We start from the raw sequence: 16,446 nt of genomic DNA, 5'->3' as shown, positions 1-16,446 counted from the left end.
TAGAAAGTTCTGTGTGATAGGGGCAGAGACAGGTCAGGAGGTCATCATGAAAAGTGTCATGTCCTCTTCTCCAGAGATGTGGTTTTGCTCAGAATTGACATTTTATGACCCTTGTCAGATTGTGGTGGAGGTAGGAGACGTCCTGTTGTCTCCTAGAGGCCTGTGAGTGGTCATTCTGAAGTAAACATCTGATATGCAGATGGTCCATCTGGGTGAGAGTTTTAAGCTAGCTGTCTTTTCAAATGGTCTCCTACTAAATTTACAGCTGTGAGAAAGTGTCTCTGGATTCTCTTTGCCTTGTCTGGAATGTTCTCCTACTCAGTCTGCTACACATCTAAAAGTGAAAAACCATTTCTTTATTTTAAGTAAAATTCTTCTTTCATATATTTAATATACATACAAGTAATTTCATTGTTTTATTACTCGTAATTATCCTTTATCTAACAATAAACAACCAAAAAATAAGCATGACTTCATGTAAATTTATTGCTAGAAAATGTATTTTGATGAACTCAGTCTCATTTTTATGACATAGATGTTGTCTTTTTTTTTTTACTTCATCGTTTTTTAACACACAACCATTTTATATGTATTTATTTTTTCACAGCGTAGAAGGCGACCTGCTGTGCATGCATGGAATGCAGCCTCCAAGCAGAAGAGTGAGTAATATGAGAACGACCACACGTTCGCGTTGTCTGTGCATCCACATGGGAGTACAACCAGCCCCTTAGTACAAAAGGACATACTAATCTCTATAGTCACAACTGCACTGGAAGTGTGATCAAGACAAACAGAACACCATATCTGCCTTTTTGCTATATTCTATTCAGATGTTTGCTTTTCTTTCCATTCACAGTTACCTCCCCGCCGGTGAGTCAGTGGAGCACAGCGTCAGCACCAGGACTGGAATTGTTACTGACATTCATACAAGACATTGTTGGCTAGCGACAGTGTTTATCAATGTATTTTTAACATGGAATAAAATCTATGTAATTTAAATAGGTGTCATTTTAGACAGTAAACACTGTATTATTTGTTTCAAGTCCTTTTTCTAAATGTGTCCAGAGTTCACAAACCCCATCCAGTGGGTGATACTGCATTATATCTCCTGTGCTCTTCCTCTCTTTAACTGTATTGCCACTATTCAGGGAGGACACTTGCGTCAAGTGACTTAGATGCCTCCAACTGAGCACCCAAGGACAGACAAACATTATGTAATGTCTCTGTACAAACAGCAGTCCTCTGTAGGGTTGCAGTCACCAGAGCCACATGTACACAGACACATATAGTTAACCATGAACATATTATCTAAAGAAGAGGAAACAGGATAAATCCCACCTTTAGCTGTTCATGCCTTGCTATATTTAGTGTTACTGAAACTACTGTTGTGTCACATAAGCTTAAAGTTTACGTCATCTTCAGCCTGTGTGTTCCCGGCTATCTGCAACTCCCATGTATAACTGGAAAACACAAATCTAACCCCCCCGCCCTCCCCTACTGAAAAGATCTGAAGCATTTTTGTGTTGCAACTACAGATACTGTGCAGGTTGTTGGCCTTTAGGGAAGGAGCAATGTGTTTAGTTGCTGGAAAGTCCTACCTGTAGCCTGTAGCACACCCTTGGATACACAGTACAGCTTTTGTCCTTCATGACAGTTTCAGAGAAACGCGTTGTGTTTATACATGTGTGACACCAGCAGACACACCGACACACAGACAGCCTATCTGCCTGTTCTCACAGTCTTTCTTGCTTTTTTGGCAGGAGATGTTGGGTCGGCTTCAGTTCAGGCAGCAGCACAAGCTCACCATCTATAAACTCTCTGCGATCATAAGATACACTTGGCACATCTTTCTCTCTCTCTGTAACACACTCTCTCTCAGGACATTGTGTCTCAGTGCATGTATGTTCTGCATAACCAGTCTATGCTAACATGCTGTTGCATGTATGTTTGTACATATAATGTGCAAGCATCTGTGCATGCATGCATACATGTATGCATATATCTGCATGCATTTTGTAGTTGTGCATTGTAAATGCATGTCTTTGCCTTTTACAAATGCTCTCCCTGTATTCGAGGGATGCAGAGAGAGAGAGAGAGAGAGAGAGAGAGAGTGTTTTTCTAGAGGGCATACCTCAGGCTGTTTACTGTGTGCAAAGGCCTGGGGCACAGCCCAGGGAGTCTCTGTTTTGATCTACATGGATTAAACTGCATCTGTCCGTCAATAGGGGTGTGTCAACACACACATGCTCCTTCTTTTGGAGTCGTGCATGTAAATGTTTGTGTGTTTGTGCATGAGTAATCGCACAGGATATATGTGATTGCCCATTGTCAGCTCTATAATGCCAGTTAACACCTCATAACAGGATAAAACACGGACACACCCCAGACAAATGTTTGACAGGGAAGTGAGAGCAGATACTCACATGTGGAAAAGGAAGCTGACAGGATGTAAAACATTTATATATTTTCCTTCTGCAGTTGCTTATAGTCTCAGTTTCATAATTTAAAGAATTATATATAACACCATGAGCTTAAATGAGGGTAAAGGTTGAGGGATAGAGGAGTAAACTGACAGGTAGAGAGGAAAGGTGTCTGAAGAATCACAATAGAAAAGCTGGTGGGATCAGCTGTTAACATCCATTTATTCAAATCTGCCTTGTGAAAATCAAATAAAACATTAAAGCATTACTATCAGAGTTCAATATTCAACTTCATTTTTGATTTTCATTTTGAAGGTAAATGTTCAGTGTTCATAATAAAGTATTCAACATAATAATTTTCCACATGATCACATCTAAAGATGAAACTTGAGCTGTTTTACATGTTTGCATAAACTTTCAGATCAAATCTAAAGCGTAACTTCAGACCAAATTATTTTTTAAATTCACAGATTTGTTGATATTCTCATCTTGCTGCAGACACGTAAAAGTGCACTTGGCACATGTTAGGTACGGATTTGGGACTTACAACCAATAAAAGTCTGTAGAACTGCATTGTGTGAAGGTAACAAAAGACACAACCCACAACACTTTCAAAGAGCACATTCCACATTTTACGTCACCAAAGACAAACACTAAAAAAATAACAACACAGTAAACGTGGCCACAGTAACAGTTAACGTATAGAACATGCAACGTAAAGGCATGCATGTTGTACATTAACCTTAACATACCTAAATTAGGAACTTGTTCCATGGAAACATGTCACACTTCATAGACACACAAACATGCGCGCGCACACACACACACACACACACACACACACGCACAGTGCATCTTCATGTCTGAGTGTAAAGCTGTGTGTATGAGTGTGTATTGAGACAGTATGGCCGATTGTATTTCCTCCGCAGCAGCTGATACTGTAGCTGCTGTGACCAACTGCACCTGCCACTGTACGTCATGCCTGACAAGCACACACGCACACAATCACACACATTACACGTACACTTTAACCTGAATGCACACGTGCACGCTGAGTCTTCATGAATAACCTGGATGACTGAATAAGCACAAAACGCCTCTGTCCCACGGGCTTAGTCGGAAAGGTTAAAGGTGATGTGCAGTGAGAATCACATTTCCTTATGTCATTTTATTTGTTGACAAAGAGGCTTTTGAGGAAAGGTTTTTCAAACTTTTCCCAGAGTCAAGGGAAATTCTTTTCCTTCTGAGAGACTATGGTTATCTTTATAGCTTTTCTTAGTCAACAGTGTGTCACAGTTGTTGTTTTTTTTGTGCCAAATTGGACACTTGGAAAATCTGTGTTTCCATTCAGTGAGCACCAATGCTAAGATGAAAACTTGGAGTAGCTACCACTCCGAAATGGAAAGACTGGATTTGGATTCACCTTAAGACACCGTGTCTGCACTGTTTTGGTCACAAGATTAACTTGTGTAATTAACATCCAAACATTTGGCTTTACTGTTTATTTGAAACCAAACAGCTAAGATGAACTTTTTAGATGATTCCTTTTTGGATAACCACCCTCAAAATTTCCTTAGTTTTTAGAAAACAAACTGCAAACAGTAATAATAATGAGCAAATTTGAACCTTATTCATCTGTGCCCTCTCTTTCTTAACTTTCTCTCTCTTTCTGACACTCACACAAACACATAACTAAGTGACAAATGTAAACAGTGAAGTTTTAAACTTCATTCATTTACTCACGAACATATAAAACAGCTTATGAATAAATATTTACAGCGATGAGATGACATTCATGTGACTGATGGAGGTAGAAAATAGAATCCTCTCCTCAGCTTAAAGCCCGAAAATAACGTTCAGTTTTAACAAAGCAAGTTTCAGTTTTGTACATTTATATTGTGTCTCAAGATGCACAGATAAAATATAAAACTACACAGCTCTCCTTTTAGGAGCATAGACTTGTATTTCAGTGCTGCTTTAATTCTATTCTAATGTCCACATGTAAAAACAGATGTGATACAAAATCTGACCTTTGTTGATTTATGACACGGGTCAATGTCGCCAATGCCACTAAAAAAAAGTTTACAACCCAGTCTCACACCAAAATGGATAATTGTAACAACATTTTTCCCCCCTACAGCACAAAATGTATTATTTTCACAGAAAAAGTCAAATTGTGAGATATTTCAGGGACTTGTTATCTTAGCAACCTAAAAAACAGCCACAACTTTGTGGTTATCATTTGCATGGGTGTATTCTAACCCAAATGATGATAAACTAGTTTTGTTGTCTGAAGTATGAGTATTTATCCATCCATTATCCGTTATCTCTACACCGCTTAATCCTGCCATACAGCAACACTTCTACACTCTCTTTATTTGGACTTGTTTGCTCCTTTTAGGTGCAAAGCAAAAAAAACCTTCACTTGACAGAGGCCAATAGAAAAAAGCATCTCACAATTTTTCTGCCTTTACTGTGAAACTAAAACTTTTTTTTTTTTTGCTGTGGACTTACGCAACTACTCATTTTGGTGCAAGACGAGGTTGACATATATGTCAAGTTGACTTCTTTTATTCATGACAACTTACGGAATTTGCTCTTATGTAGTAAACATCACCCATTTGTTAAGTTAAATTGACAGCAAATCTACAGTAATACACATAATGGTTTGAGCTTTAAACTCCACAAACAGTTAATAACCACAATAATCCCATGTACATAAAACACATATATATATATTTATTCAGACAGATGTATGTCGTTTTTATTTTTGTTTGTTGTTCCTTCCTTTTTTTTTATTTAAAAACGAAACAAGAAAAAGACATACATATAAAAGCAGGACTGGGGACATTTTACTTCTAATTTAGCCACATGATTGTAGGTCGCCTTTGTTACATGCAGCTACGTTATCAATATCACTTTTTGAATTTTGGAAAAGGATGAAAAGAAAACTAATCCAAACATTGTAAAAACGTTCCTGTTCAGTGCAATATATGACGCGAAGCACTTAAACTATGAGTAATCTGATTGCAATGTTTTTACAATGAGCGTAACCGGCAGCGTTATGGAAACAGACCCCACTCCCTGGAACTGATCCCTCCAGCTCTGTCTGACAGATTGCAGTGTTCTTACTATAACAGAGCTAAGCAGGCAGGATAAAAGGAACGCGTGGGTACATGAGTGACGTTTGTAGAGAGGCACAAAATAGTCCCCCCGCCAATATGTGATGAAAGAAAACGAACACAAGGAGACAGCACTCATGATACTCACGAGGTTGGGTCTCAGATGCTTATCTGATACATAAATATACAGCAGTAAATGATTTTGGACCAGTTATGAGGTTTGTCAGCACGGAATGAAAAACAAGTCAAGCTGTTTTTAATAATCTTGGGTTTTAATAAGTGAGCCTCAAATGAGACCCCTTGTTTCAAATAAGACTTTTAGCCACAGGGCAAATAACATTTTGCTTCTTATCTCTGCCTCACAGAGGTTTTGTCTGGATATGTGGTTTGTGCTTTTGTTGCTGACGGAAAAAGTTATTAGAAGTGCAAATGAGGTGCTAAATTCCTGCTTATGCTTCCTGCCTTGTGGGTTTAGTTGGAAACCAGGGTGTGTTTGGCTTAACTGGCTTCATTAACGTGGCAGCTTGGCCATAGGTAGTCAGTGTCTTTTCAGAAAGACTTCATCCAAATGCTCATTAAAATTCACCTTAAAGGCCCTGAAAACTTTTGTCTCCCTTCATATTATGAGTGACAGCAACCTACTGGAACACTCTACGTTTTTAGTTATGCCACAGGACCTTTCTGTATTTGCATTTGTTTTTCTCTCTGCTTCAATTATGAGAAAAGACAAGCTTTCAGGAGCTTTAAAATGCAGAAAAATCTCTCCTGACATGAATCTTAGTCATCCAAACTGCTCAGTCAGAGTCCGTTATGAATATACAATGATTAAAACGCAGAATGGTTTCAAAACCTATTGCTTCAACTGTGAAACAGTAAAACGCAGCTAAACATTGACAACCGCTACGACACTTACAAATCAGTAGATCGAGACATTCGAATGTTACAATACAGTATGTGTGTGTGATGGCACTTAACCCATAATTCTCAGGAGAATAAGAAACTGGCAGTTTCATATCTTTAATATCTGACTGCTTTCAATAAAGGAGCATTTTGGAATGAACAAGCATGTATGATACTTTCATTACTCTCGATGGTTTCATATCCAGCGATCATTAAAACCTTTTCAATCATTTGCTGTTTCTTTCTAATTATGTTCCTGCAGTAATGCCAGTTTGATGAAGCTGATAATGCTTGGTGTCACTTATGCTGTGTTTGTGATTAATGCACCACTCAATCTGCCGTCAATCTAATTTTTGTAGCTAAATAAGCTGCAATATGATGCCTCAAAAATTATTTTAAAGTATAAGTCAGATTTCTTGTAAAGCTGACACTGCTGAATATGTCTCACCTGTGTGCCTTTGTGATTTAAACTGTTATTTAGGGAACCTGAAAAAACTCCAGCATCAAAGAGGAGCAGTGATCACAAGGAAAAACGCAGCAACAATGACAGAGGAGTGATTCAACCAAATGCCAACATCATGAACTTCAACAAATTGGTTTTTGCTGCAACAAAATGTGAAATCTAACAGGTCTATCATGCTATCGATGCCAGATTTTCCTTGCAACTCCAATTAACAGAACTATTAGCCTGCCAGTTGGTCAGGGAACCCGGAGCTACATCTAAAACTTGCTCGCAGCAAGTAGGAAGAGGAGCCAAAGTCAGTGAGCTGTCTTGAATGGAACTCTCCAGACTGCCCTTCCACCCCGACTTCTGCTGAACGTCCAGCCTCCTGACGCCATTCAGGTCTGCGTTCAGCCTACGTGGGGGCTTTGCGTAGTGATCTTTCTCTCTGCACCATCCCCATCCTCTCCTCCCGCCCCATCTTCCTCCTCCTTTGCCCCTCAGACACAGTATCTCCTGGAAGGCGTGCCTGAAATCAGGGCTGCGGCAGTAGATGAGTGGGTTGAAGGCCGAGTTGGAATATCCCAGCCAGTTGAGGAGTCTAAAGGGCACCTTAATGTCCCCCAGGTCGAGGAAGGTTATGAGGATGTTGAGGATGAAGAAGGGCAGCCAACACAGAGTGAAAGTTCCCATGATGATCCCCAGAGTTTTCACAGCCTTTTGCTCCTTAAGACAGAACTTAAGACGCTTTGTGGTGGAGTGTTTTCCTTCTCCCTTTTCTGTCCTTGCTCTGCTCTCTCCCTCCTTTTCATCTGTACCGATGTCTATATCTCCCGGTTTCTGCATGTTTAGTCTGTCCTCTCCTGCTACCTCTCCCACCTCATTTCCTGCCCTGCGTTTATTCATTGCAGGGCTATCATCAGGATAAGCCAGCTGTGCAGAGTAATGCAAGTTATAAAAGTGCCTCTCCCTCCCTCTGATCTTCTCCAGCTGCTTCTGAGCCTCCTGGAATACGCGGGAGTACAAGAAAATCATCACCACCAGCGGCAGGTAGAACGATACGATTGAAGACGACACAGCGTACGCTACATTGGTGTTGAATTCACAGCAGTCCTCAGCAGCCAAGCACTTGCTAGCTTTTTCATCTGTTGACACCCACACCTTCAGATGGATGGGAAGGAAGGAGATGAGGGAGGCCACTATCCAAACCCCCAGCACCACTGCAAAGGCCCGACCCCTGGTCAGCAGCAGGAGACAAAAGAGTGCACACAGGTGAAGAAACAACAGGTAAGGCGAGTGACAACACACATAAGTTAAAGATAATGTGTTGGCTTAATATTATCCAAAATGCAAAGATGCTCTAAACCAAGACTGATGATGGAAAATCAATTGAACTGATCCAAAGATACCTCCATTTTTATTCCATACTGCATTCTTCCTCCTTCACAAAACACTACACACAGTACAACTTAATTAGTTTGGAGACGGTTCAGACAGAGTTCGACCTCAAGCTTGTAGCCTCGAGCAAAGATGAGGACGGGCCTATAGACGTCTGCTAAGCTCGCTTCTTTGTAACTGTACACCTGCAGATACTTTCATTTTCAGACCAGTCTTTACCCCCAACTGACACTGACTCAAAGCAATATCAGACACTGAAGGGTGGCTTGCAGAGCCAAGGAAAGTATTATATAACTTTGTCGCATTGGTGGAGACATTCTTTAAGACCTGTAAACAGACTCTGATGTATACAAGCAGTGTCGTTCTCCCCTAAGTTGAATGAAACAAAACAAGATTTCAGAATCAACAAGGAAAACTATCCAAATTGAGTTATACACAGCTAGTCATTGCCATTACACCGCTCATAGCTGGGGTGGACAACTTTTAGATTGCCAAATGTGTTCACACAATGCTGATTAAGACGATCTCTCTTAGAGTTTTAAATCTGCTTCAAAGTGCTAACATCTTGCAGCGTGTTGCATCTTTGGTTACAACCCAAAAAGTGATGTCAAAACAGGGTTTATTTTTGACAGTAGAAAGAAAGTACCTGATGCGACCTCGCTGGTTGGGGTGCAGATAGGTATGCAACCAAGTGGAAAGCTCTGGGGCTGATGATTGATGCTGAAGCAAAACCAAAACTGCAGTTCTTAAAATTGCCACTTGGAGCTTGCTCCAATGGCGAGTCAATCCCCATCAACCCCATGTTAAAATGACCGACTTTACAGCAGATTCAAACATGTTTACAGCCTGGTGCAAAAACTATTTTGGTCTCTTTAGCTACTTTTCCTGATCATGGCAACTGTACGGGGTGTGAATTTTTCTATATTTTACCAGCTTAAAATGTAATAAGGTTTAAAGTTAGATTTATTTAAGATTGGGACCCCTTGAGTGACAGGTGAGTATCATTGAAAGACACTCCATGACCCAAAAAATTTTGCATGACCCACCTCAGCTCCACTCATGTACTATCTCTGCTGATTTTTGGTTTAGCCAGGAGTTACGTGGGGTCAGGCACCACTGAGATGGAAATAGCTGGAGCCACCACACTGAGCCTCAAAACCGTTCTTCAAGAAACCTATGGTTGACGTCATGGAAGGTTTCTCCATCTTTATATGCAGTCAATGTGTGCAACATGCTGGCTAATTTGAAAATGTAGGTAGTGGTGTAGCAGTAGCACTCATCCACCTTTGACTCACTGTTTTCATTCACTATCATTGTATTAATATAGAATCCAAGGATGGAAATTTCTAAACCTGATTTTGTGCTTGTAAAAATGTGCACAGGGATTTTTTTTTTTCTGTTTGATTGTCTTGAAATACTCACCCAAGACATTTATACGATACAACTAAACCAAGCTCTTACATACCTGGTGAGCAGTGTTGGGTAGCGAAGCGGCGAAGTGATGGCAAGGTAGCGGTCCACAGCAATCACACACAGTGTTTCAATACTGGCTGTCACACACAGCACGTCAGTAGCTGTCCAGAAGTCACACATGAAGTTTCCAAACTTCCAGACTCCCAGCAGGATGTAAGTGGAGCCAAAGGGGACCACAACTACGCCCATAATGAGGTCAGCAACAGCCAAAGAGGCAATGAAGAGGTTGGTGACCGTCTGAAGCCGCTGAAATCGTAGGATGGCTGTGATCACCATCACATTACCTGCACAGAAGAGGAGGGATCATTTTTTAGAGGTATGTTTTCGTTTTGATCCTTCAACAATCCATCCACTCAGTTAAATGACAGCTTCATAACTTACCAAAAACTATGGCCAAAACCAGAATGGCCATTGCAACACCGAGCAGCACGAGTTCTGCATCACTGTACTCCGATGATCTATGTGATAAATCAGTGAAGTTGGTGTGCTGTGATTGGTTGGTGCTCACATTGTCCATGATCTGCAGCAGAACCCACACAACAACACAGCTTTGGTCAGAATGGAAATAATGCAAAGCAAACCTAATGCAACATGATTCTGACTTAGAATTAGACTCTCCCTCTGTTTAATAAATTTTAAGTCCTTCTCTGCTCATTAAATCCCTAAAAACTCATCTCCATTTGTCAAAATTACATATTTAGAAGTAGTTTTTTAAATGAAATTAGATTTTTTTTGTGCCTTAAAATGGCTTAAATGTAATTATACACTGTCAATAGAATGTGCAACTCTATCAGGTTTGTATTAGTTCCTTTGTTTTCTTCTTTGTCTGTCACGTGGTCAGCTGAAATACTACTTATGGGACTTGTAGTTTTTATGCAAGCTACACTGAAGTGAGTTTACACACAATCTAATGGGACAAGCCCAAGCTTTGAATACTGTAAAGGCTCTAATTCTGTTCTTATTCATTTGGTATTGATCTGACAGAACACACAGTAGAAGGTGAGTCACTGTTTGATTTTTAGTGCATGAAATTCTGAATGTAAAACCAAACAGTGGTAGTGTGTGATATTTCCCCCTATGCTTTCTTATAAACCAACATGTAGTAAAAACAGGGTTCTTCTTTTATCTTCCAGCTAAGCACAATGTAATCAGCTGCTTCTCAACTCAAGCAAAGCAAATTTCTAGAGCACAAGAGGGAACTGAAGCACCAGTGTTTCAACATTTTTGTGTCTTCATCAGCATTAAATTGGACACGAGGCAAAGAGAACAAGACTGTGCTAAGACACAGTAGTGTTGAAATGTTGTTCTGTTTGCACAGTTTGTGTCCTCCAGTCCCCTTTTGTACTCATGATTAAACATTTATAGCATCAAACAACAGCAGTAACATGGGCACATAGTAAGGAAGGGCAGCTGCTGCAAAACATGTCTGAGTCCATCATGTTCGTTTGTGCCTGTGAAAAGTGAACACGCAGTTAATACAAACTGTATTTACACCATTTGAACAATGTTTTTTTTGAGGGTAAAAATAACACCAACAAAAAATACATAAACTGGAGCAGTATCAGATGGAAAAATTACTTTTCACTGGGGTTGGTTGGTGAGGATTGGTTTGCTTGCTACCCTATTAGAGGTGAACATATGTGGTCTTTCACTGAGAAAGTTGTGCGCTCCCTGGTGTTATCATGAGTTCATCAAGTTCAGTGGTCAACATGACTTTGAGTTTTTCTCCCGCGGTGATAGCATGTGTCCCCTTGCAGCGCTTCGTCTTGGTGTGATGTAATAGCCTGTGGCTTTTTGTGTTTCATGTTGCTATCAGCTCCCCTTTAACCTCATTTTTACAGCCAACACTTTTTGTTCAGGACTTTCATGTTGCTATACATAGCAGGTCTTTCAGGGTCCATTGGACCCCAAGAAAGAATATGTGCAAAATATTTGTTAGTATTCATTATAGACTTTCTTACTATGTTAAATACATTTTCTGATAAGTTCATATAATTTTTATACCAAATGCATGACAAATGTCCTTCCATTTATATATTTTTTTTTAAAATCTTCAAAAAAAACCAACAAAAAACAATACCTGTCACCTAAAACAAATAGCCTGGGGTCCAAAAGACCCCCAAAATCCCAAATAGGGTTACGTTTGAGTTATATACTGTCTGCAGCCCACAGCAACATGATTCTGTGAATTGGCAAATTTATTTATCTGTTCATTTATTTAGCCTGCACAATGCAAAGAAAAATGGAGGAGGGAGAGAAAAGAGCAAACATCTCTGTCTAAACCCAACCAGGACTCCCGAACAAGTGGTACCTTATTATGTACCTCAAGTGCAGAGTTAAATGCAGCTTTCAGGCCTCTGAGCTGATCAGTCCACCTCATTGGTTGACACTGGGTAAGAACTGGAGCTTGGCCAATGCTATATGTCACAGCCCTGGCCAACTGCATTCCTTCTCCCTTTTGTGGGATTGTTCTCTTTGGTTTTCTGAGCAAATTGGTGGGTACAATTCTCTGCTGTGGATTGACCCCCCTCTGCTCCTTCTTGTTTAATTGGACCAACCTGACCTCCAGTCGAGCCATTTCAACCTGGTTTAAAAATGCCGTCTTGCAGTGGCAGCTAGAGTGTGCTGCTGTGAAACTGAACTCAGTCATAAGCTCTTAGGTTATCCTTTGTTATCTATTTGTTCATTTAATCTTTGTTGTTTCGGAACCGTTTCATGTGAGAAGAGTAACTTTCATGTAGCTCAGGATAAGAGTTGCCTAAGGGTGTCAAAAGGTTAAGGTTTAAGATAAACTTCAGAGGATATGTTTACACCCTTTAAAGGTTTTTGTTCTTGTAAAAGATGAACTTCTTTACAACAAGCAAATAGGAAAACAGTTTATGTTTACTATAAAAGCTATTACATTTGTGCTTCTTCTTTGGGGAAGAGAGGAGTGAAGTCTTTTCTCCAATTGCAATGATGTACTTTCTTTCTCCATTTTGTGAACAATATTACATTAACAGAGCAGTGTGTTTGTCATATTATTTAAGGTTAAAATTGGTTGTCTTGTTTGAATTTGAATTTAAGACACCAGTTTTCTAGAAGAAGGTAGGGGCCACTTTAGGGAATTTGTTTCAGGGCTAGACTCATTTGTAAGTTCAAACATGTTAATTAGTAAACAGGAATGCTACTCGTATTTGTGTTTTTTTTATTTTGCATCGAGAGTGTAGGCAATGCGAAACAGGATTAAATTTCTGAATTTTTGTTTCTTCTACTTCTTTTGTTTGCAACCTCCGCCCTCAGTTCCCCCTTTTCGTATAATCAGTGTCGAATTTGTGTTAATTACCTCGTTTTTAATTAAAACCCTACAGAAGCATGTCGGCAATGGTGTTTGCAGTGACAGAGCAAGAACAAGCAGCTTAAAGAAGCTGTCTTATTGGCTTAAAGGACATGTATTGCAGTTGCCAGTTTTCTTTTTTACAGCAAGTTAAAGTTCTGTAAAGCTGCTCTAAAAATTCCTCAAACAATTTTCCAAATGTTGCATTGAGATTGTCCTTCCGTTATTATCATGTAACATTGTGGGAAGGTTTTATAGAAGAACATTCTCAACAGCAACATCTGCAAAACATCAGAACAAAATGCAGGCAAAATGTTCCACCTTTGGTAATATTTAAATTACAGGAGTATTTTATGAGAACACATTCTGTCTTCTGAGGCTTTGATAACACCTTAAAAAAACTTATTTTTGAATTCTTCCTCTTTTGTTATCATTGAACATAATCTGACAACTTCCTCAAAACGTCCTCTAAATGCTGAGTTCACATTTCACCTCACAGGAACATTATTCGTAATGATAAATATCCCTTAAACGAAATTTGAGCATTACATTAAAATGTCTGTTTTTGAACGTTATTGTAGGTAATGCTCGGCAATGTTGTGGGAACGTTCCCTGATTGCTGTGACACATGTGGGTGTTTTGACATTTTATGCAGTTATTCGTCAGTTATTTTCCTAGTCATACTACAAAAAGACTTTTATTTTCTTCTCCCCACATTTCTCTGTCTCTCTTCACTATCCTGTCCATTAAAGGCGAAAAAGACCAGAAAAAAATCTTAATAATAATAAAAAAAGACTTTCATTTTTATTCATGCGGTGTATCTTGGCTGAACATAAAAGCGCTTCTGCAGCAGCACGTTGTGATGCTTGCTACTAATCTGACCGTGCATCTTGACAGCTGTGGGAAGGTAAGTTCTGTTAAGTAGGTAACGGTTGATACAATAAGTCATCCTATGGAAGACACTTATTGTTGCACTAAGCTGCTTCTGCCTGTTTGCTTTACAGGTGGTTGGGTATTTATTCTTTGCCTTGCTCTTGTGTGCAGACTTAAAATGGAGCAGCGTGGGTTCATGTTTTTTAATGCACATCCAGAGGTTGTTTGGATAACTGGATCTTCAGTGTGCATGTGCACTTGGATTCGTGTGTACGTTGGCTTTATTCCAGCACAATCCAAACACTCACAACATATGTTAATGCCAGCTGTAAAGAGGCGCATTGATTCACAAGTGTTTACTCAGCTCTCCCGTGGTCAATGAGCAAAGTGTTGAATTTTGGGATGCGTTTCAAAAGGTGGTGGTGGACGGTAACGAGATTGTTGTTTTATGACAATCATCTCACAAATTAAATTAATTCCTGCCCTTAGCAAATAAAGTGCCATTACATTGCTATTGCAGGGAACATATTAATTACGACTATTAGTATGCTGTCAGTGGTGCTGTCTGGGGCTCACAGCAGCAGGATTGTGTAAAAAAATTTGTCATCATTTGGAAAAATGTTCCTCGCTTCATCACACTTGCAAACCGTAGCATCGAGGAAATGATGGATCTACTGGAAAGTTAGCTGCAGACTCATTTTCAAAATCAATCTTTCATTAATTACACTTAGAGGGCTGCTTCAGTTGTAATGAATGAAGTCCAGCATTGAGTAGCCCTGACAGACGATCAACACTGTGCGTAATGTTGGGCTGTTTTTAACTAAGGAAAAGATTCCATCCATTCATTCATTATTCATGCTTTTACCATGGTCGGTATTGCTTTCACCATAAAGTCTGAAGCTGACCCTGTCACTCTTTACTCTGATGACCCTTGTAATGGGGCTTTGTTCTCTGCCCCTAGTGATCAGATCAATAACCCCGACACGTTACTCGCACTGATATAAAGTCAACCTTGTGAAACACACTCTGATCGTGTGCCTGTCTGAGCTGTTTGAACAGTTACACACAGAGAAACTTGACCAGCTCCCTGAGGCCACTGATCAAACACAAAAGATTTACTCAGACATAAAAATTCCAATATTTTAGCAGAGGTAGCTTGGTGATGGTAATTACAGCGAGCACTTAACACAGAGAAGTGCACACAATAGTGCATGCACAAAGACCAGCATGCAGCAACAAGTGCATGCAAAATGCACGCAGAACATTTAGTTTTTGCTGCACTCAGTAGAATAAATGGACCAATATGTGAAAAGCACTAACGCTCTAATAGCTGACATAAAAACACTTTTGCTGTCATGATGAAATAAACATTTGAAGATGAACGCTAGTTTGGATTCACTGGAAAATTCTGACATTTCTCTGTTTGGTCAGAGCTGCTTTTCATTTCATCCGACTGATCTTTTTAAAAATATTTGAGACATATGTTACGTGAAAGTGTCAGCAGTAACCTGCACAGTAACACCACTTCTGTTAGGGTTAGAGTCACTTTAGTAAACCATAGCTGACATTAAATGGTTTGATGACTCCAGAGAAACCTGGAGATGTTTTAATTGCACAACTTAAATCCTTTAACTGCTGTAATAATTCCAAAAAAGTTTGGACAATATACACTCCAAATGTGCATTCTGTCACCATGAGTAGATGGTGCTTTTAACATATGCATGTGCCTGCACCCTTTAGAAACCAGTGTCTGCATAAAACATATGGATCAGGCTTTAAAACTGCAGTTAGCGGTCTTACCTCCAGGCTTTGTCCTCTTCTTCAGTCCACTAGTTTCATACTCCAGATGCTTTTAAATCCACAACACCAAGTATTGTTATAACGTATCTGTCAGCAGCTTCTTCTTCATTTTTTTTGCTGAGTTATAAATTTTAGGTCAAGTGTGTGACTCACACGCACACACACTCTGCCTCGCCTGTCGCTTTCTGCTCTCACTCATGTATAAACACACTCTTCCAGCCCTCGACCACACTTGCCCCTTTGAAGCAGCTGAGCCCTCCACTCTTTTTATAAGCAAGCCCCGGTGACATCACAGCAGAACAGTAGCCTATCAGAGCACGAGGAGCGGCTTTTGGTGTATATCGTGTGTCTGCAGTGTACTGACAGCTCGGCAGCACCATGTGCCCTCTGGGAAACCTTAGTTTTTTTAACCTTTATTTACTCAGGGTAGCTTTTCTGAGCTGCTGTTCAGCACCACCCTCATTCACATTCACACGTGGGAGTTGCCAAAAACCCCTAACAAACTTCTGTTTTTGGCTGCTGGTTAGATGTACTTCTGCAGCTGAGCAGTTTAAAACATAACAGCAACAGTATGCAGCCTGAGTGTCTTGTTATTGCTATGTTTGGTACATTCTGCAGTACCAGTTCTGCTTCTTGCTTTATTAGAGTATGAAAATGACTTCTCATTTCTTATGCAACCTGTTTGTGGTTAATATAAAAGCA

The 16,446-nt window shown here is 39.8% G+C and overlaps 1 protein-coding gene and 1 long non-coding RNA gene across 2 annotated transcripts in view; both read right to left on the bottom strand.

The window, feature by feature from the left end:
• LOC103370060 (uncharacterized) overlaps positions 1-1,711 on the bottom strand; it is a 12,346-nt gene extending 10,635 nt beyond the window's left edge. Inside the window, exon 1 of the long non-coding RNA XR_520866.1 lies at positions 1,599-1,711. This is a non-coding gene — a long non-coding RNA (uncharacterized LOC103370060). The remainder of the gene's footprint in view (positions 1-1,598) is intronic.
• A 4,216-nt stretch (positions 1,712-5,927) lies between these two features.
• On the bottom strand, positions 5,928-15,969 carry LOC103370059 (beta-2 adrenergic receptor-like). The gene is made up of 4 exons (XM_008298968.1): positions 15,745-15,969; positions 10,137-10,275; positions 9,748-10,039; positions 5,928-8,121 (listed from the first exon to the last, which is right to left on the bottom strand). Exons 2-4 carry the CDS (start codon positions 10,270-10,272, stop codon positions 7,077-7,079), a joined length of 1,473 nt encoding a protein of 490 aa, XP_008297190.1. The 5' UTR covers positions 10,273-10,275; positions 15,745-15,969; the 3' UTR covers positions 5,928-7,076.
• Positions 15,970-16,446: the final 477 nt, after the last annotated feature.

The sequence above is a fragment of the Stegastes partitus genome, unplaced genomic scaffold (assembly GCF_000690725.1).
Source record: "Stegastes partitus isolate 25-593 unplaced genomic scaffold, Stegastes_partitus-1.0.2 Scaffold1365, whole genome shotgun sequence".
In the NCBI taxonomy this organism is placed as follows: domain Eukaryota; kingdom Metazoa; phylum Chordata; class Actinopteri; family Pomacentridae; genus Stegastes; species Stegastes partitus.
Note: the sequence above shows the minus strand (reverse complement) of the source record. Positions and strands in the feature narration are given on the sequence as shown.